At 54.4% G+C, this 19,840-nt stretch overlaps 1 protein-coding gene across 10 annotated transcripts in view; it reads left to right on the forward strand.

Moving 5' to 3' along the window:
* The window catches only part of Csad (cysteine sulfinic acid decarboxylase), a 23,520-nt gene continuing 3,680 nt past the window's right edge, over positions 1-19,840 (forward strand). For 2 of the 10 annotated variants that reach the window (XM_060388550.1, XM_060388543.1), the window contains exons 1-7: positions 12,095-12,237; positions 12,643-12,769; positions 12,893-12,983; positions 13,240-13,346; positions 13,672-13,787; positions 13,965-14,044; positions 14,281-14,335. In XM_060388550.1, the coding sequence (XP_060244533.1) occupies positions 12,106-12,237; positions 12,643-12,769; positions 12,893-12,983; positions 13,240-13,346; positions 13,672-13,787; positions 13,965-14,044; positions 14,281-14,335 (708 nt within the window). In that variant the 5' untranslated portion in view covers positions 12,095-12,105. Of the gene's footprint in view, positions 128-202; positions 337-644; positions 765-9,399; positions 11,789-11,809; positions 11,873-12,094; positions 12,238-12,642; positions 12,770-12,892; positions 12,984-13,239; positions 13,347-13,671; positions 13,788-13,964; positions 14,045-14,280; positions 14,336-19,840 lie in introns of those variants that run through there. The other 8 variants (XM_060388546.1, XM_060388545.1, XM_021643502.2 and 5 more) reach the window with 8 other exon arrangements.

Below are 19,840 nucleotides of genomic sequence, written 5' to 3' on the forward strand. Positions count from 1 at the left end.
TCCTCAACAACTTATTTTGCCGGGCGCTCTGAAGCTCCGAAGGAGGACGTGTGTCAAGCGCTTTCTTTCTAGGTCAGCAGCAGAAACTGGCCTCCTGGGCCGGAAGGAGCAGCCAAGGGGAGCAAAAGTAAGTTGGGCCTCCCGTAGACAGGACCTGCCAAGGCAGCGAGGGCTCGGATTTGCCGTCTCGGGAACGGAAGAAGGGGGCGGAGGCCCTCTGGGGCTTTTGTGCGGAGTGGGCCGGCCTGCAAAGCTGGCACTGGGCAGACGCGGCGGAGCCGTGCAGGAGGGAAGCTCGGGGGCCGGCGGCGATCGCTCCTGCCAGCGCGCCCGGAGGTACGTCAACCCGCCGCGGAGGTGGCGGGCGGGAGGGAGGGCACGCCGGCCGCGGGCAGCCGCAGCGCGCGGGCCCGCAGCGCAGCCCGGGAGCGCCGAGCCGCGCGCGCCCGCCCGCCCGCCGCCGTGCTCGCGCCCGCGCGCCCGCCCGGGCCCCTCTCCGCGGCGGGGGGCGGGGCGGCCCTCCCCTCGCGGCCCCCTCCCCCGCCCGCGCCCCTCCTCCGCCCCGCTCCCCTCCCCCTCCGCGCGCGGCGCCCCGCGGCCTGCGAGCTGCCGCCGCCCGCCCGCCGCCGCCGCCGCCCGCCCGCGGCGCGCGCCTACCTGTCCGGCGCGGCCTCCCGCCGCCTCCGCCGCCGCGCGGCGCCTCCTCGGGGCCCCGAGAGCCCGGCGCCCAGCCCGCGGCCGCCGCTGCCCGCGCCGGGACCGAGGCAAGTTTACAAACACCAGCCCGGGGCCCGTTTCCCCGGAAGCACTTCTCCCTCCCCCTCCGCCTCTCCGCCAGGCGGCCACATCCACTTCCGGGCTCGGGAGCCCGGGCAGGAGGGGCCCTCGAGCCAGGGGTGAGGCTGGGGACGCGCGGAGCGCTGCGGCTGGCGAGCGGGAGGGGCGGCGGCCCGGAGGCCCGGAGGGGGCTGGCGCGAAGGGCCGCGCGTGCGCACGGGCGCGCGGGCGCCCTGGCCGCCATCTTGGCTGAGGGCGGACGCCGGGCTCTCCCTGGGCTCTGTCCGTAGGGGCTGCGTGCGGTCTCTGCGGAGGTTCGCTGGTGGGCTCCTGCAGAGGCTCCGCTTCCTGCTCCTGTCGCTCCTAAGTCCGGAGCCCCAGCGGGAGCCGGGACAGTTCGCGCCCCTGGTCTCTTCTTTGAGCTCGCTCAGCTTCGTCGTCCCGGGGCTCGCAGCCGTCGCGCGCACACTGCGAGGTCAGCCGTGCGGCACACACTAAACCACAGGCTGGATATGTGTGTCAGAGATGTTACCTGGTACCCTTGTGCGCCGGGCCACACTCGTTGGCTTTTCTCCTCCTGTTCTAGGTGGTCCAACCTAGGCTTCCTTGCAGGAAAGGGCCTCCTTTTTCTCTTCAGTGGCTGGACTCTTGTTGGAGACGTGGGCAAGCCGGGCCAGGCTGCTTTTGGGAAGGGGGAAATTGAGCCCATCCTGGAATGCTCCACCCGTGTCTTCCCCGACTTAGCATTAGAGAGGAGTCCAGCTAAAAGGTTGACGCCTGGAACTGCACACTTGGCAGAAGGAAAGTGAACACTCAGGTCCCAGTTTCTATTCTAGCTACTGTCAGGTGAGTGTAGGAGACGGCAAGGCACTATCCACCAAAAACGTCTTTATAATGAAAAACCACAAGGATTCCTAACCACAGACCCGCACGTTTTAGACCCTTAAAGTAAGTTATGTTTCTCTTAGGATCATCCTAAAATTGACATAAAAATGGACAGAAATGTCACCACGAATGTTTGTTGTGTAAAACAAGTTAGGTCCCTGGAGAGATGACCCAGCTGGTAAAGTGCTTGCTGGGAAATCTTGATGGCCAGCATTTGGATTCTGTTATCTAGGTAGCAAACCTGTTAATGGGAATATGCCTATAAACCCATCTCTGAGGAAGGTGGAGACTGGAGGATGCCCAGGACTTGCTGGTCTCCATCCCTGACTGAGAAATGGGATTCCCACACTGGTGGAGAGACCCCACTTATAAAGGAATAGACAGAGTAATGTAGGTAGAGTAGTGATAGGGCATACAACACTCTCTTCTGACCTCCAAGTGTGCACAGACTCATTCACAAACACATAATAAACAAAACCCTCTAACCCTAGCACCCGGAAGGCAGAGCAGGCAGACCTGGTATTCATAGCAGGCTCTACCAGCCAGGGATGCACAGGGTCTTTGAAAACAAGACAGAGAGATGGCTGCTCTTCCAGAGGTGCTGAGTTCACTTCCCAGCACCCACATGGCAGCTCACACTTTTCTGTGGTTCCAGAGGATCTGATGCCTTCTCACAGACGTGCAGGCAAACACGAATGCAAATAAAGTAAATACAAAAGACAACAAAAACTTACCTGTTTCCAGTCTACAGAATGCAACAATCCTAAAGGACAAATGGTTAATTTTTTTCCTGTAGTCATACTCCTGAAGTTAATCATTCTTATTACTGCTTTTTTTATATATTACAGTTTTTATGTGTATATGGTGGTTCTGCCTGCATGTATGTCTGTGTACCACTTGAGTGCATGGTCTGTTAGAGGCCAGAAGAGGGCATCGAATACCTAGAAACTTGGAGTTACAGACGTTTATGAGCCACCGTATGGATGCTGGGAATTGAGCCTGGGTTCTGTGCAGGAGCAGCCAGTGCTCTTAACTGCTGAGCCCTCTCCTCAGCCCCGGGTATATTTCTGGTGCTGGGGAGGGATGGAATCCATGGTCCTGCACATGGCAGACAAGCTGTCAGCCGCTGCCTTTTCCACTGCTCTCCAGGTCTTACCAGTTTGGTGAACTCTGTACCATGAGACACTTTCTCTGCATTCAGATATTTTTTACCCAGGGCATGTTTTTGATCACCTATACTTAACACTATATTTTACTTTGTGTGTTTTTTGTTTTTTTTTTTTTGACACAGTTTCTCTGTGTAGTCCTTCTGTCCTGGAACTATATGCCAGGTTTTAAACTTTTTTTCCTTTAAGGCATATATATTTGTTTATTTTGTGAGTACCTTGGTGTATGGTACGTATTTGTGCATGTGAAGGTCAAAGCATAATTTTTTTTGTAACAGCCCTGGCTGTCCTGGACTTGCTTTGTAGATCAGGCTGGCCTTTGGAGACATGATGTATCTGTGTAGGCCTGGCTGTCCAGGAACTCACTATGTAGCCTCGGCTGGCCTTGAACCTGCAGAGTTCTGCCTGCCTCTGCCTTCCAAGTGCTGGGATTAAAGACGCGTGCCATGATGCCCTGCCAGAGGACAACTTTTGAGAGTTAGTTTCCCCCTGTATAATGCGGGTCCAGGATGGAAGAACTCAGGTCACCAGGCTGGAGAGCATGCGCCTTCACCTGCTGGGCCATCTAGAATGACACAGTTTAAGTATCTAACAGTAAGCCTGGTTGAAAGAACTTGTGGAGGAGGCTAACTATCCAGACTCTTTGCCCTCAGGCGGGGTCCCCAACTCAGCCTCTCTGGCTCACTCCATCACTTAAGCAAACATGCTGTGATGGCTCCTGACCAGCCCCAGTGGTGCCTCCCCCACCCCCACACTACAGCAGGCCAGGCGAGCTTTCGCCTACAAGTCAAGACAGACTTGTCGGCCAGTTCTGCCTCTTTGGAATGAGTGCCCGCTCTGCTACATGCTGGGTTCCTGTGCTGGCGGCTAGCTGGAACCCACAGGGTAAACACAGCCCTGGGGCAGTGCCAGGCAAGCGGCAGAAGCAGACAGTCGGTCCATGTTTGCTGAACAAGCTGAACCCATGCCCCTGAGAGCCAGCATGGGTCTCATCATAGAAACAAGCTGGCTAACTCCTTTGCCGTCTGTAGGCCTTTGATGGCACCAATAAATAAATAGAACAGGGGACAGTCCCTGGGCCTGGTAGTATATATGCTATGGAGCTTCTGCTTTTGTTTTGTGGTGCTGGGGATTGAACCCAGGGCCGTGCCAGACCGCCACTACTCATATCCGCAGCCCTTCCTAACCTTTTTTATTTTATCATCATCATTATTATTTTGGGAGAGTCTCACTCTGCAGCCCTGGCTGGCCTGGAACGTGCACAGAGACCATGCTGTCCTTGAACTCACAGAGATCTGTAAAGGTGTACACACTCGGCCCCTTCTCAGTCTTTTCTTGTTTTAAAGTAACTTTCATTTTAGCAGCATGCATGATGTGACATATATACATATATATGTGTGTGCGCGTGCATATGTGTGTTAATACAGAGGGGGATGCTATTGTGGCGATTGTCTTTGTCAACCTGCCATTACCTGGGATCACCTGCGTCTCCTCTGAGGACGTGGGCACATGTGTGAGGTAGTTCCTGCCCAGTGAGCTGTGGGTGGTGCCCCTCCTTGGGTGGTGACCCTAGACTCTGTAAGAGATAGGTAGAGGCCAGCTGAGTACTGAGCGCGCAGGTGACGGGAGCACTCATTTCTGTGTGCTGTTTTGCTTTAACTTAATTTTACATGTACGGGTGTGTTGCCTGCGTGTATGTCTGTGCAGCACATGTGTTCAGTGCCTGAGGAGGCCAGAAGAGGGTACTGGACCCCTGGGACTGTAATTACGGGCAGCCTGGGTCCCCTGGAAGGTCAGCCAGTATTCTTAACAATTAAGCCAAGTCTCCAGGCACCTGGACATGGCGGTTCTTGAATGTGATGTGGCTAATCGGCTCCTGTTTCTTCCCCCAAGTGACGGACTGCAAACGGAAGTCGTCAGAAAAATAATCCCGTTCTTTTTGTCAGATTATTTATCACAACAACAAAGGTGAACTAGAACTGCTAGGGCCATGGCCTGCTGTCCAGGCATGAGGAAGCGAGGTGCAGCGGCAGACAGCTGGAGGCTCTGTTCATGCAGGGTAGCTGAGACACAGGGCTCCAGGCTCCGTGAGAGACTCACGGTGGGCGTGATAGAGGAGGACACTTGACGCTGGCCGCTATGTGAGCATTTAGCACGGATCGTACCCTCAAAAGTTATCAGAGATTAGAGGTGTGCAAAGATGAAATCCAAATAACCTACAGTCTGAGCACCATAGGAATAGCTTGGCATCTCTGCCAGTCTTCTAAGAAGTCACAGGGGTCTAGAGAGCTGAGAACCACCCCAGTCCAGAGCCCATCATGCAGACCCCCTGTGAGTCAGGGATTCAGCCCTTTTTGGGTTCCTTGGGCACTTAGATGTTATAGTACCATCAGTCCATCAGCCTCCAGCACATACCACTTAATTCAAGGTTATAATCCTGCACTCTGCAGGCAGAGGCAGGTGGATCTCTGAGTTTGAGGCCAGCCAAGGCTCCACAAAGAAACCCTGTCTTGACAAATCCAATAAATAAAGCTGCATAGTGGTAGGAGGCGGGTGGGGCTGGCACCTGCAGAGCGTGGGAGGTCCTGGGTGGGAGCCCAGCTGTAAAGTACACTGACAAATATGGCTGACCGGCTCAGGTGGGTACAGACGTGTGCAATCCACTCTGTCTGGAGGCAGGAAAATTCTCGGTGGTCCTGAAGGGGCCCCGTAGGGGCATGCTGAGGAAAGTGAGAGGTAAGGGAGTCAAAATGGAGCAGAGAACTTCCGGAAGTTGACTATCAGGAGGGGGTGGCTGGAGGGCTGTGTTACAGGAGGCCCCAGCAGCGTCAGATATGAAGAAGGCGAGAGGACCAGGCTTGAAGAAATGATGGTGTTGAAAGTATCGGGATGTCCCTGAAGGAGGAGGGGAACCTTAGACGGGGGATCAGACTTACCTAGCCACAGCGGGAAGAACCAGGCCAGGGCAGACCGCGAAACCATGTGCAGGGTCATGAGCCCAGTGTGTCCACCCTCCACTCACTGCCCCGGGCTTGGCAATGCCTCACTCTCACCCCCAGCCGGGAGCTCGTGTGGTTCACTGTGAAATCGGAACAGATGTGCAACACGCTGGCTTTGAGTGAAAGCTTTAAGGTTGGCGGGTAATCTCTCTCTCACACAATTGTTTATTTTTATTGTATGTGCATTGGTGTTTTGCCTGCCTACATGACTGTGTGAGAGTGTCAGATCTTTTGGAGCTGGATTGTAGACAGTTGTGAGTGGCATGCCGTTGCTAGGAATTGAACCGGGTCCTCTGGAATAGCAGCCAGTGCTCTTAACCTCTGAGCCATCTCTCCGTCCCTGCATTTTGTTTTGAGGGCTCTTCTTTCAGTCAGGCTTTGAAGCACAGGTGCGTGCCTCAGAGCTTTATCAGGATATGGGTCTGGGCTAGCCTGGGACTTGGGGCAATCCCCCTGCCTCAGCCACACGTGCTGGAATGGATGTTTGTCAGATGTTCGCAAGCCTGTGACCCTTGCCCTGCACAGGTGAGACAAACCTCAGGTCCCAGAGCTCACAAGGTGGAGGCAGGAGAATGCTTACGCTCATGAGTGCAGGCCAGCCAGGGCAACACAGCAGAACCCCGGTTCCTAAAGCAGACAGACAAACACGATACCCTCTGTTGTTCTGCCGTCGTGGGTTCACAGGGCAGTGGGATTTTGAGGTGTGTTGTTGCTTCAGAAATCTGACTGATCTGCTTATATAAATCCATACTGAGATGTCTTTATGTTGTGTGTGTGTGTAGGTGTTTGTGTGTGCAGAACTTCTCAACAAGAATAAATTCTGTACATGTACCTGTGTGGAGTCCAATTCAGGTGGGATTCAGTCCAATTGTGGGATTCAATTCAGGTGCGCAGGCGTGCTGGCAAGCGCCTTTAACCCAATTAGCCACCTTGCTAGTTGAACATTTTCATACACTGGTACACGTTTTATAAATGTTGGCCCCTGTCAAACATACAGATGGCAGAAACGACAGACAGTCACAAGTCCCTGCGAAAGTGTGGAAACTGGCGTCCTCATGCATTGCTTGTGGGAACTGTGCAGCGGCAACTATTTATTTTGGAAAACAATTCGGCAATTCCTCAAAAGATTAAACAGTTAGCAGGTGACTCAGCAGTTTTCCCACCACAAATGTCCTCGGGAATTAAAAATACATGCGCACACAAGAGCTCGCACACAAATGTTCATAGCAGCATTATTCATCGTAGCCAAATGGCAGAAGTAACTATTCAGGAACTTGTAAATGGCCAGATGAAGTGCAATATAAACCAAGAGTATGATCCACTCATGAAAAGGAGTGAAATACTGGCTCATGCTGCAGGGTGCCAAGTGAAAGAAGCCGGTCACCAAACCCCACGTAGCGCATGCTTCTTTAAAAGGGGGGTGGGGCTCCGCAGTTAAGGCTGCTCTTCCAGAGAACCTGGGTTCAGTTCCCAGCGCCCACACGGCAGCTCACAACTGTCTGTATACAGTTCTAGGATCCAGCTTCCTCGCACAGACAAGCAAAACACCAGTGCACATTGAAGAAATCTGAAAGAAGAAAAGACTGTGCCTGCATGCAGAGAGGGCATGGGGCCACTGGAGCAGGTTAGGAGCCTCTGACACGGGCGCTAGGAACCAAACTTGTGTCCTCTGCAAGAAGAGCCATCTCTCTAACCGCTGAGCCGACTCAGCAGCTTCTGAAAACCTGCAGAGCACAGACACATCTGTAGAAATGGAAAGTGGACTTGCGGTTGCCAGAGGCGTTGGGAGGGGTAGGTCCTAGAGGCGGGCAGTGGTGGTGATTGTCCAAGTCTGTGGCTAGGCCAAAGCCCTGGATAAAAGAATGTGCTGTGTGGCGTGTAAGCTCTAGCTCCATAAAGCCGTTGAATTAAGGAACAATAGGAAGTTCTGTGCATTACAGCGTAAGATTACCCAGGTTTTGTGTGTGGAAAAAGGGAGAGAATACATTCACATTTGTTAGTATTTGCAGTAACCCAAGAAACCAATGAAATGGTTGCTCGTGTGCATGGCCGTAAAGAAAAGAATGAGAACAGTCTAGGATGAGATCTTTCGTTCTATTAGTGTGGACTTTTAAGACAGTCTTGCTTTTGTTGTTGTTTTATTTGTTTGTTTGTTTGTTTGTTTGTTTTGAGACAGGGTTTCTCTGTGTAACCCTGGCTATCCTAGAACTGACTCCGTTGACCATACTGGCCTCAAACTCAGAGATCTATCTGCCTGCCTCTGCCTCCGGAGTGCTGGGATTAAATGTGTGCATCACCTTGCCTGAGTTAGTCCCTAATTTTTAAAGTTTTTGAAAATACTATAGCTTTCCGTCTTCCCCGTGGTTGTGAATTCGTCATCCCTCCTCTGCGGCCACCAAAGTACGTGGCGTGCCCTGGGTACTGACTAAATATGGAGTGAATGAGATTTTGAGTGCAGGATACAAGAGGCTGAGTTTTGTCTCCTTCTTTAACTTAAAAAATGTTAAAATACATGTTTCTATTTACTGTAGGTGTTTGTGGGTGTGTGTGTGTGCTCATGCCTGTGCGCGCCTTGGCTTGTGGTGGAGGACAACTTGGCAGGAAGGAGACGCTCCGACTATGGGTTACTCAGGGATGGTTGGTTTGGGGCGAGAGCCTTTATCTGCTGAGCCATCTCCATGGCCCCTGTTGAGTAAGCTTTGTTAGCTATTAATTTCTCTTAAGAAATTTGAGGTGGGGAGGGAGGGAGTGAGGACAGCAGCGGGCCAAGAGTTTGGGAAGTTTTTGAAATAGCCGCTGCAGGGCACCTGAGATTGGGTGTCTGTGGTGGCCGATTCGATGCGCGTTTAGTGTCTCCCCTCTGGAGACATCGCTGAATTAATTACAGCCCTGGGAATCCCTCACTTGCCTTCTGTGCTGGAGGAGCTTGCTGCGGCCTGGGCCTCTCTGTGAGTTGGTTTGTGTTTCCTTCTTGAAGTCTTCTTCCCTTGGATTGTCTGATTTGCCCTGAAACATTGTTATTCTGAAGCTTCTTGCTTCAGACTCTCGATTTGTGCGCGCCTGTGGTTTGCTGCTTAAATCAAATGCTTTCCCTTGTCTGCCTTTTCTGTTGGTGGAGGTGAGGCAAGGTGTCCTGTATCCCAGGATGACCTTGGCCGCCACGGGTAACTGAGGGTGACCTTGACCTTCTGATACTTCTGCCTTGCTTCCTGAGTGTTAGGATTACACCATCCTTCATGCAAGGCAGGAGTCACCCCGCCCTTACTCCCCCAGTGCTCAGTTGGGCTAACTATGCTTTTTTATAAAAACGTGTGGGTCTCTCTCTGTGTGCGTGTGCGTGTATCTGGAGGTGCTGTTGGAGGCCAGAAGTGGGTGTCTGCGGCTAGAGTTACAGGGAGCTATGAGGTACCCAGGGCGGGGCCTAGGAATGTCGCACCCACCCTCCAAGATAGCAGTGAGCACTCAACTCCCAAGCCATCTCCCCCACCCTCCCTTTCAAATTTTCCTTTCCTCAGTTTTATGGATGTTTTGTCTGCATGTAGTGTGTGTGTGTGTGTGTGTGTGTGTGTACATGTACATGCAAGCACCACATATGCCTGGTGTCCTTGGGTGTTGGCTCTGCTCTATCCCCTGCCCTCCCCCACTTTTTTTAAAGAACTCAGATAATCTGTTAGGAATGACTAGGAATGGCAGAGAGGCGGTGAGGTGAGGTGCGATGGAGGACACTCGGTTGTGGCACTTCCTGGCCACAGCAGGGACAGTGGAAGCCTGGCTCCCAGCGCCCACAGAGGCAGCTTCTTGTCGGCAGGCCTCCGAGAGCTCCCCTCTGACGGCGCCCATCTGGGGAGGCGGCTGAGGCTCCTTCCCGTGTGTGGAGCTCCCTGCGCAGCCTCCCAGCTGCCAGCCGTTCCTGGGCATGGAAGGGTTGGCTCAGTGGAGTCCTGCACTGACCCTACGCGGCACGGGCCATCGCACAGCCTCCTTTTTTCTAATTACATTTTCCTTTTGCTTGTGTGTGTGTGTGTGTGTGTGTGTGTGTGTGTGTGTGTGTGCATATGGGTATGGACGTGAGAAGATGGTTTTGAGGAGATTGTTCTCTCCTTCTACCTTGTCAGCCCCTGGGATCCGGCTCAGGTTGGCAGACCTGACGGCTGTGCCTTCACCTGCTGAACCATCGTGGCCGCCGGTTTGTCTGTTTCTAGCTCTGTGGTCTTTTTTGACTTTTTGGTCTCTCTGTGCAGCCCTGGCTGTCCTGCACTCACTCTGTACACCGGGCTGGCCTTGAACTCACAGAGATCGCCCGCCTCTGCCGGTGTTGGGATTAGAGGTGCGTGCCACCATGCCCAGATCGTCTTTCCCATTTCCATCCTCATTCTTACTTTGTTTTGGTCTTTTTGAGTCAGGGTCTTTGTATGTAGTGTGAACTGGCCTGGACCTTGCTGTGATCCTCCTGCCTCTGCTTCCAGTTATGGTTGCTTGAGCCAACACGCCTAGCCCTCAGCATCAGCTTAACTATTTGACTTGCTACAGAGTGCCCTGGCAACTCTCTGCAGGCTAAAATGAAATCCCTACGTCTGGCTGATGTTTGAGAATCACCATATCCCACTCGCCTTTGCCCCCGATCCCAGCTGGCCAGTTCCTGCCTGAGTCCAGAGCAGCCTTGCTTGTCCCTGTGTTGGCCTGTGGCGTCTCCCCTCCTGCTCACGCCCTCCATGTCTCCTGCCCAGCCCAAGTCTCAGCCTCCTTCCCAGTGCAGCTCTCTCCAGACGGGAGCCTCCTGGGACTCCTTCTCTCAGTTCTGAGGATGCTTAGTCAGGCTCCACCAGGCCCTGAGCTGTTGTTGCATGCATGCGTCTGTGCCATGCAGCAGGGCAGGGGCTGTCTCTTTCCATGCCTGGCCAGCCAGGGAACATGCTTGCATTACACAGTGCTTCCTCAGCAACCTCCTCTGCAAGCACTTCAGACACCAGGACAGAGGTGGCTGGGTGGCGCAGGCCTGTCAGCCACGGGAGGCAGGAGGGTCTTAGCTTTGCGGCAAGCCGGGGCTGTGTCTAAGCCTCTGTCTGAGGAGAAGGGGTAAGGGATGCCGGGGTGTGGGTGTAGCTCAGTTGCTGCTGCTCTTGCCTCGTGTGTACCGAGCCCAGGTGAGTCCCAGGAGGACATAAACTGGGCATGGAGGCTCCTTCCTCTAATCAAGCCTGGAGAGCCAGACGCAGGCAGGCAGAGGAGGGCTCAGAATCATTGTTGGTTACATATCAGGTTGGAGGTCAGCCTTAAAAAGAAGGAGCCAGGCATGGAGGCACACACCTGTAATCCCAGTACTCAGGAGGCAGAGGCAGGTGATCTCTGTGAGTTCAAGGCCAGCCTGGTCTACAAAGCAGTTTGAGGAAAGCCAAGGCTACACAGAGAAATTCTGTCTCATAAAACAGAGAAAAAAGAAGAAAATTAGGAGGAACTAGGCTGGTTCTGGGAAGGCCTCGGAGGAGCAGGGGCTGTACTAGCACGTCCAGTCCCTTCTTGGGCCGATGCCCGGGCCTCGCTGCCCTGGCATTCCCTGGGCACCTGGAGTCACAGCGCGAATTCCTTCTCCACTCACACCCCTCCCTGAGTGAATGTGCACCTGCTCTTCTTTGCTTTCCTTCCCTACCCTTCTTCCGTCAGCTAATGATTATTCAGGGAACTTAACCGCTGTCCTGCCCCAAATCGGTAAGAGTTCTCTTTCGGGCAAGGGTCATGAGGTAATGCCATGGCCATGTGACTCCTGCTCTACCCCGCTCCCTCTGCTGTCTTGGCCCTATTATTCCAGAGAGTCCCTGTGTACATTGTGAGCTGATCAGCGACCTGAACTGAGAGGTGAGCGGTGTGTGGTGTGTGTCTGCCTGGGAGGACCAAGGCCTGAACTGAGAGGTGAGCGGTGTGTGGTGTGTGTCTGCCTGGGAGGACCAAGGCCTGAACTGAGAGGTGAGTGGTGTGTGTCTGGGTGGACTGAGGCTGAGAGCTGAGCGGTGTGTGGTGTTTGTCTGCTTGGGAGGCCTGAACTGAGAGGTGAGTGGTGTGTGTCTGGGTGGACTGAGGCTGAGAGCTGAGTGGTGTGTGGTGTGTGTCTGCCTGGGTGGACAGAGGCCCCGGAGCCTGGCCTTTCCCTCCTTGTCCGCATGTGTGCTTAGGGGGACCTCAGGCCCCTTCCCAGGCAGAAGGCCTGGAGCGTTGTGCCCGGGGGGGGGGGGCACACAGGCTGAGTAAACAGTGGTTCCACCCTGCTCACAGATCTCACCCAGATGGCGATGGCGGACTCAAAACCACTCCCTACCCTGGATGGGGACCCCATGGCCGCAGAGGCCTTGCTCCGGGACGTCTTTGGGATTGTCATAGATGAGGCCGTTCGGAAAGGGACCAGTGCCTCAGAAAAGGTGGGCTCTCCCTCCCTCCTCCTGCCCATGCTTTCCTAAGCTTGACTCCAGGGCTGGGCACCCCGTTCTTCCTTTCCCCTTGCACTTTTTTTTTTTAAATTTTTAATTAATTATTTATTTTGCATATAAGTGTGCTCTATCTGTAGATCATTTGCATGACAGAAGAGGGCATCAGATTCCAGTATAGATGGTTGTGAGCCACCATGTGGATGCTGGGACTTGAACTCAGGACCTCTGGAAGAACAGATAGTTCTTCTGAGCCATCTCTCCAGCCCTCCCCTTGCACTTTTGTGGAGACACCCTTGACCTGTTTTAACTGCAAGTGGGTGATGCCTTGCGTCGGCTACTTTGCGGCTGGGCATCAGCCAGGGCTCTGAGATCCCTGCGTCTTGGCCTTCCTCCTAGGTCTGTGAATGGAAGGAGCCGGAAGAGCTCCGGCAGCTGCTGGATTTGGAGCTGCAGAGCCAGGGCGAGCCTCGGGAGCGGATCCTGGAGCGCTGCCGGGATGTGGTCCGCTACAGCGTCAAGACAGGTGAGCCTGGGGACCTGCAGGGAGACCTCCCGGCCCCACTACCCGGCTCCACCCGGGGACCTGCGGGGGACCTCCCGGCCCCCCCACCCAGCTCCACCCTGAGACCACCCGCCCCTTCCCCAGGTCACCCGCGCTTCTTCAACCAGCTCTTCTCAGGGTTAGACCCCCATGCTCTGGCTGGGCGTGTCATCACGGAGAGCCTCAACACCAGCCAGTGAGCCACGAAGGACTTGGGTTTGATGGGGAAGAGTCCTCTGGGTAGGAGAGGAGAGTGGTGCCTGCCCCTTGCCACTGTTTGCTGTGCATGCCTCTTACTGCCGGCCTCTGTGTGCCCCTGACCCTGCACTCCTGGGAGCGCTCTGCTCTGATGCCCACCATTCTCTCTGGGACCCTTACTTCACCCCCATCTCCTCTAGCCGAAAGACTGAGCTGGGCGCTGCCTCCGCCTCTTTCCCGATATTCCCTGGCAGGTACACGTATGAGATTGCGCCTGTGTTTGTTCTCATGGAGGAGGAGGTGCTGAAGAAGCTGCGTGCCCTGGTGGGCTGGACCTCAGGGGATGGGGTCTTCTGTCCTGGTACGTGAGAAGAGGGCTTCCCTAGGGTCTTTGTCATGGGTCTGCCCCCGCCCTCTCCTAGTTCTGTGTAACTAGTGTGGAGGGACAGTGTCTGTGTCCCCTGTGCCTCCGCTGGCTGGGCCGTGGAGGCTTCCCAGTTGCTGTGATCCCGGTGTTGGCCTGACACTCTGGAGGCCTGTTGCGTAGCTCAGGGGTGGGGTTGTCTTCTGACCCTGGGCTCTTCTTACCTGTGAACCTGGGGATTCATAGGGCTGGTGTGATGCCTGCTGCTTTGGTCAGCTCTGCCTGGAAAGGTCAGGGGCCTCCCCTCCCCTCCCTGTGACAGGTGGCTCCTTCTCCAACATATATGCCATGAACCTGGCCCGTTTTCAGCGCTACCCCGACTGCAAGCAGAGGGGTCTCCGGGCCCTGCCACCCTTGGTCCTCTTCACTTCTAAGGAGGTAGGAAAGATCATAGGCCTGACCTGGACGCCTGAGCCTCACCTTCAGCTCAGTCGGAGACCCTGTGTGTCTGCTCTGCCCTCCGCTGCCCTCAGGCTGGCGTGCTTTCCTCCAAGGAGGCCAGCGCGTCTGGGCCCAGCCAGGCCGTGCTAACTTGCCCTCTGCGTTCTCCCGCAGTGCCACTACTCCGTCAGTAAGGGAGCTGCTTTCCTGGGACTTGGCACGGACAGTGTCAGAGTGGTCAAAGCTGACGAGAGGTGAAGGTCCTGCCGACTTGGCCCTGACCTAGCTTGGCACAGCGTGTGGCCTCAGCCCTTACCCCTGCTGCGCCTCCCCCACCTGCCCTGCTTTCGGATTGCTGCTCCTGCTCTCGGTGCCCTGCGCTCTGAGGGCCTGGTCTCCCGTGGCCTCCTCCTCCTCTGCCTCAGCTCTGTGAGTGGCCTCCCCTGGTCTGGAGCAGCCGCACTCTCTCCACCCTCAGTTCTCTTTTCAGAGGGAAGATGATCCCTGAGGAGCTGGAGAGGCAGATCAGTGTGGCCGAGGCTGAGGTGGGTGAGGGCACCGGGCAGTAAGGCGGGCCTCCCCCTCCCTCTCCCCATGAAGAGTGGTTTGGGCCCTTGTGCCTCTCCTGTATGTCCACCCCTGTAGCATCGGGGCTCTGCAGAGACGTGCCGCTGGGTTAGGCTCTGAATTGGAGTTCCAAGCAACCCTGTGGGGAGTGGTGGGTGTCTGGGCTGTAGTGTGGAAGGTTTCTGTGGGCTGAGGAGGACTGTGGCGCCAGGCAGAAGGTGGGCATTAGCCTCACGTGGGGCAGTCTGCTTCCAGGCAGCTTTTAGATGTGTCTGCAGATTCCACGTTCCTCTGCTCTGCTCAGAGGGCTGCTGTTAATTACCACAGGATCACAGACTGCTGTGCACCAGGACACAAAGCATGAAATGAAAGAGACGTAATGGTAGATAAGTTATGATGTCTCTGGTCAGTTTCGTCCTCTGTGAAACGGGCGTGCTACAGAAGTCACCACATGAGAATGCTGTAAGGGTTAAATTAATGAGTGTGCCAAGCGCTTAGAATGGCTTCTGGCCTGCATGCACCGTGCCGTGCCGTGCCGTGCCGTGCCGACATTAGCCGCCGCTGCTGCTTCTGTATTTATCTGTGACAAGCTCGTAGTGTGCAGCAAGGCGGGCGTTGGACTCAGCACGAGCTCATGCTGGCCTGCAACTCCGTCTCCCCGCCTCAACTTACCTGGTGCTGTGAGCACAGGTGTGTGCCCCACGCCATCTTCACCATCATCCCCGCCGCTAGGGTACCAGGTAGCCAAATAGAAGATAGGAGTGTACAGGATGACACAGGATGCCTGCAGGACACACGAGCATTTCAGGTCGCCGCACAGGGCGGGCCGACACTGCTGTGGACAAGAGTGTGCTTGTGTATTATGTTTCGTGGGGGGTGTCCAGCCTGCCTGTATGTTTGTGATGTCTTTGGCTGCCTCCCACAGAGGCCAGAGGAGGCACCACGCTCCCTGGAGCTGTAGCTCCCTGTGCTCTGAGCTGCCTGTGGGCGCTGGGGCCGCAGGGGCAGCGGGTACTGTCTCGCTGCTGGCCGTCCCTCCAGCCGCCATTCGTTTTAAGGTCTGTTTTATAGTTGGTTTATTTCTGCTGTGTGTCTGTGTAGCATGTGCAGTGCCTGTAGATCCCAGGCGTCCTGGAACTGGGCTTACAGACATTGTGAGCTGCCGTGTGGGCGCTGAGAATTGAGCCTGGGCCTTTGGAAGAGCAGCCAGTGCTCTGAGCCACTGAGGCGTCTGCAGCCCTGATACTATAAAGTTAAATGATGTGTTGGTGTGGGTGTGTATGAGTGCAGGCCTGGAGAGTTACGTCAAAGGCATCAGCTACCCTGGAGCTGGAGTTACAGGCAGCTGGGAGCCGACATGGGCGCTAGGAATCTTACTCAGTCCTCCAGAAGGGAAGTGTCTCCAACCTCTGTCCTCTCTTATCACCACCACCACCACCATCGTCATCACCATCATCATCACCATCACCACCATCATCACCACCATCACCCCCATCACCACCATCATCACCCCCATCACCATCCCCATCCCCATCACCATCCTCGTCCTCACCCAGTAGCCTGCTGATTCCAGTTTGTGCTGCTCACTGGGGTACGGTCCCAAGTGCCACACGCTTAGAGAACACCAGCTCCCTGCGAAGCCATCACTGTTAAGGCCCAGCTCGGGTTCCGGCCTCCTCCCTAAAGCAGCCAGTTCACACGCATTATCTGTGGTGTCTGATTTCCCGGCATGCTCACGACATTGGCATTGATCTCCGCGTGTTCTTGTTTGAGTGAGCGTCTCCTGCTCAGGTCGGCTCTGAGCCCTGTGTCGCCAAGGACGATGTGGGTCCTGACCTCACTACCTCACTGCACCCCCACCCGCTTCACGCTGACTAACCCAGGGTGTCCTGAGTGCTGGGCAGGCACTAAATGAACTACACACACACACTGCATACACACACACACACACACACCACATACACACACACCATACACACACACACACACACACACACACACATACATACCACACGCACCACACACACACACACCACACACACATACCACATACCACATACACCGCACACACCTTGCGCGCGCGCGCGCACACACACACACACACCGCACACACGAGCACACACACACTCTCACCTGTCTTTCTGCTGTCTATTGTAATTACAAATATTTTGGGCAAGCATCTCACGTAGCTCATGCCGGTGTGCCCCAGGATGACCTTGAACTTTTCATCCTCCTGCCTGTCCTGCTGGGCCCTGGGATTACCAGTGTGCACGGTCACACCTGCTTTAGTGCTGCAGAGGGTCAGCCAGGGCTTCATGCATGCTAGGCAAGTGCTCCCTCCCAGCAGCAGGGAGCCTGGCCCTCTGCTGGTCCTTGGGAATGGGGTCTCACACTGTCTGTCGCTTGGGTAGTCTTTGAACCTGGGGTCCCCGTCTTCCTGTGAGTACAGGCCTGTGGCACAAGTGCTTCGTGATTACAGCCTCTTAGAGGGCGTGAAGGGATCACATTACACGTAGATGTTCATTTTCTTGTTGATTAGTGATGCTGAGAATCGTGTGTTTATTAGACATGTGTCTTTTTTTTAAGATTTATTTACTATATATACAGTGTTCTGCCTGCATGTACACCTGTGTACCACAAGAGGGCACCAGATCTCACTCTAGATGGCTGTGAGCCACCATGTGGGTGCTGGGAATTGAACTCAGGACCTCTGGAAGAGCAGCCAGTGCTCTTAACCTCTGAACCATCTCTCAGCTCCTAGCCATATGTCTTACCATGTTTCGAGAAATCCCTGTTCCGATCTCTTGCTCATTTTATGTTTTTAAATATGTATTTAGTCTCTGTGTGTCTGTGTGTGTGTGTGTGTGTGTGTGTTGGTCTCGAGACAGGAGCTGGGCAGGGCACCCCCAGAAGTGACCGGAGGAGGGGGAGCTACTGAGTGCTGGGTGTGGCCAAGACCGGGACATTGGAGCTGGGGCAGGGACAGGGAGGCAGCTTGCTTCCACTTATGTGTGTCCACCCCCCACGGAGAGCCCCCATCCGGGACTCTCTTGGGACTGCTTCTGCCTAGTGCCCCCTCTCCGCCAGGAGGGGACATTGGAAGTGTGCCTTGTGTTCCATTTGTGTTGTGGCGTGTTTGAAGGCGCAAGTATCATAACTCGGTTTCTGTTGTGCGCATTTGTGGGTTTGGTTAATCTGCTTTTCACTAGTGCAGGGAAATACCTGAGGTAAGCTAAGAAAGAAAGGAGGTTTGCTTTGGCCCGCAGTTCTGGTCCAAGTTCCAGGCTTCCATCCAGTGATGGCCTTGCTGGCAGAGCACCGAGTCAGTACGAGGCATTGCCTGGTAGCGGCAGGACCCCAGCGTCTCGTCCCGTCCAAGCCCAACACCAGCACCCCATCCCATCCCACCCCCCACATCACAGCTGGGTTAAATTTCTGCTCTCTCAGGACTTGACAGAGGGTATGGAATTTCAGCACCTGAAGCCCGGGGACTCACTAAAACCATTCTCAGAGCTCGCACTCTGCTGTCAGCGTTGGCAGGTTCAGAGCTGGGGGTGGGTTCCCATTCCTGTTGTCTGAGTCAGGGCCTTGCTGTGTAGCCCAGCTTGACCTCAAACTGAGAGTGATCCTCTTGCCTCAGTCTCTTGCGTGCACGTGAGCCACGGTGTGTGCACGGTGGTCAGTGGGGCCGAGTCAAACACAGATTGTCAGACCTGGAGGCAAACGCCTTGACTTCCAGTGCCCCGGCTGCCGCAGCCTGCCTTGGCTCCCTGACCTAACTCTAGAGCACAGAGTTTCTTTTTATATTTCAAGGGCTTTACACTTTTAATTAATTAATCTTTTTGTTTTGGTTTAGTTTTGGTTTTTCAAGGCAGGGTTTCTCTCTGTAGCCTTGGCTGTCCTGGAACCTACTCTGTAGACCAGGTTGGCCTTGAACTCACACACATCCAACTGTCTCTGCCTCCCAAGCTCTGAGATTAAAGGCATGTGCCATTAAAGGCATGTACCACAATCCCCTAGTTTACTTAATTTTGATTTTAAGATTTATTTATTGACTTATACAGTATCCTGCCTGCATGTACACCTGCAGACCAGAAGAGGGCAGCAGATCTCACTATAGATGGTTGTGAGCCACCACATGGTTGCTGGGAATTGAACTCAGGTCCTTTGGAAGAACAGCCAGTGCTCTTAACCTCTGGGGCATCTCCCAGCCCCTACTTCAAAATGTTCAAAGTTCATTTTTATTTTTAGTAACGTGTCTGTCTGTGTGGGGGGGGGGCGCACAGTGCCCATGAAGACCAGAAGAGGGTTTTGGATTCCCTGGAACTAGTTAGTATAGTTACTGTTGTAGTGTGGGCTCTGGGCTAACCTCTGGTCTCTGGAAGCAGCAGGTGCTTCTTACGTAACATCTTGTAACTGCTGAGCCACCTGCCCAGTTTCTTATAGTTAATTTTTGTTTCCATTTTTAAATTTTTGAGACAGGGTCTAACTACATAGCCCTCAATGGCCTGAAACTCGCTTCAGGCTGAATTCAGAGATACCGGCCTGCCTCTGCCTCTCAAGTGCTGAGACCAAAGTCGTACCACTACACAGAGCATACTTTAAATTGTTACATTCAGATTTTTTGGTTTTTGTTGTTTTTTTAGACAGAGTTCTGTGTAACTCAGGCCGGCCTTGGGCCTTGAACTCCTCCTGGTACTCCGGCCTCTAAATCCCAAGTGCTAGGATTACAAAGTATGCTTCCACACCTGGCAGGTCTTTGGGCTCTTTGAAGCTTTGTTCTTATGTGTAGATGTGCGGCAGTGGGAGTGGACCCAGGGCACTGAACGTTTTAGCAAATGCTCAAAAAATGCTCCTCGCTGAACTATCTCCACAGCCCTTTTTGGGGGCTTTAACTAATTAACTGATTGATTGATGTCTTTCTTGAGACAGTGTTTCTCTGGGTCTCCCTGGCTGTCCTGGAGCCCTGAACTCACGGAGGTCTGCCTGCCCGCCTGCCCCCTGCTGTGCTGTGGTTGCAGGCCTGCACTGTCGCGCCTGCCTGCCTTTGGTTTCCTTGTGTGGTATTTCGCTGTGTGCACACCGTGGGCTAATGCGCTTGGTCGTTGCTGTTGGCTCTCTGTCTGTTCGGCCCTGGCGTGCTGGCCACGTGCTCCTGTGTGGAGCTGTCTCCTGCCCCGGCTCTAGCTGGTTTTGTGTATTCTGTTTCGGGGGAGGAAATATTTGTGAACTGGTACTAGTAATTTTATCTTCGTATGTGTGTGACTTGTCTGTGTGTATGCATCTGTGTGCCACGTGTGTGCCTGGTGCCCGGGGAGGCCGGGTGAGGGTACTGACTTCCCTGAGGCTGGGTTTAGAGGGTGTGAGCTGTCAGGCGGGATTGACGCTGGGCCCTCTGGAAGAGCATCTGGCGCTCTTAACTGCTGAGCCGGCTCTCCAGCCCAGCAGTGTTTATTTTTAAATGTTTGATAGAATTCATTCGT

Source organism: Meriones unguiculatus, chromosome 8 (assembly GCF_030254825.1).
Source record: "Meriones unguiculatus strain TT.TT164.6M chromosome 8, Bangor_MerUng_6.1, whole genome shotgun sequence".
Lineage (NCBI taxonomy): Eukaryota > Metazoa > Chordata > Mammalia > Rodentia > Muridae > Meriones > Meriones unguiculatus.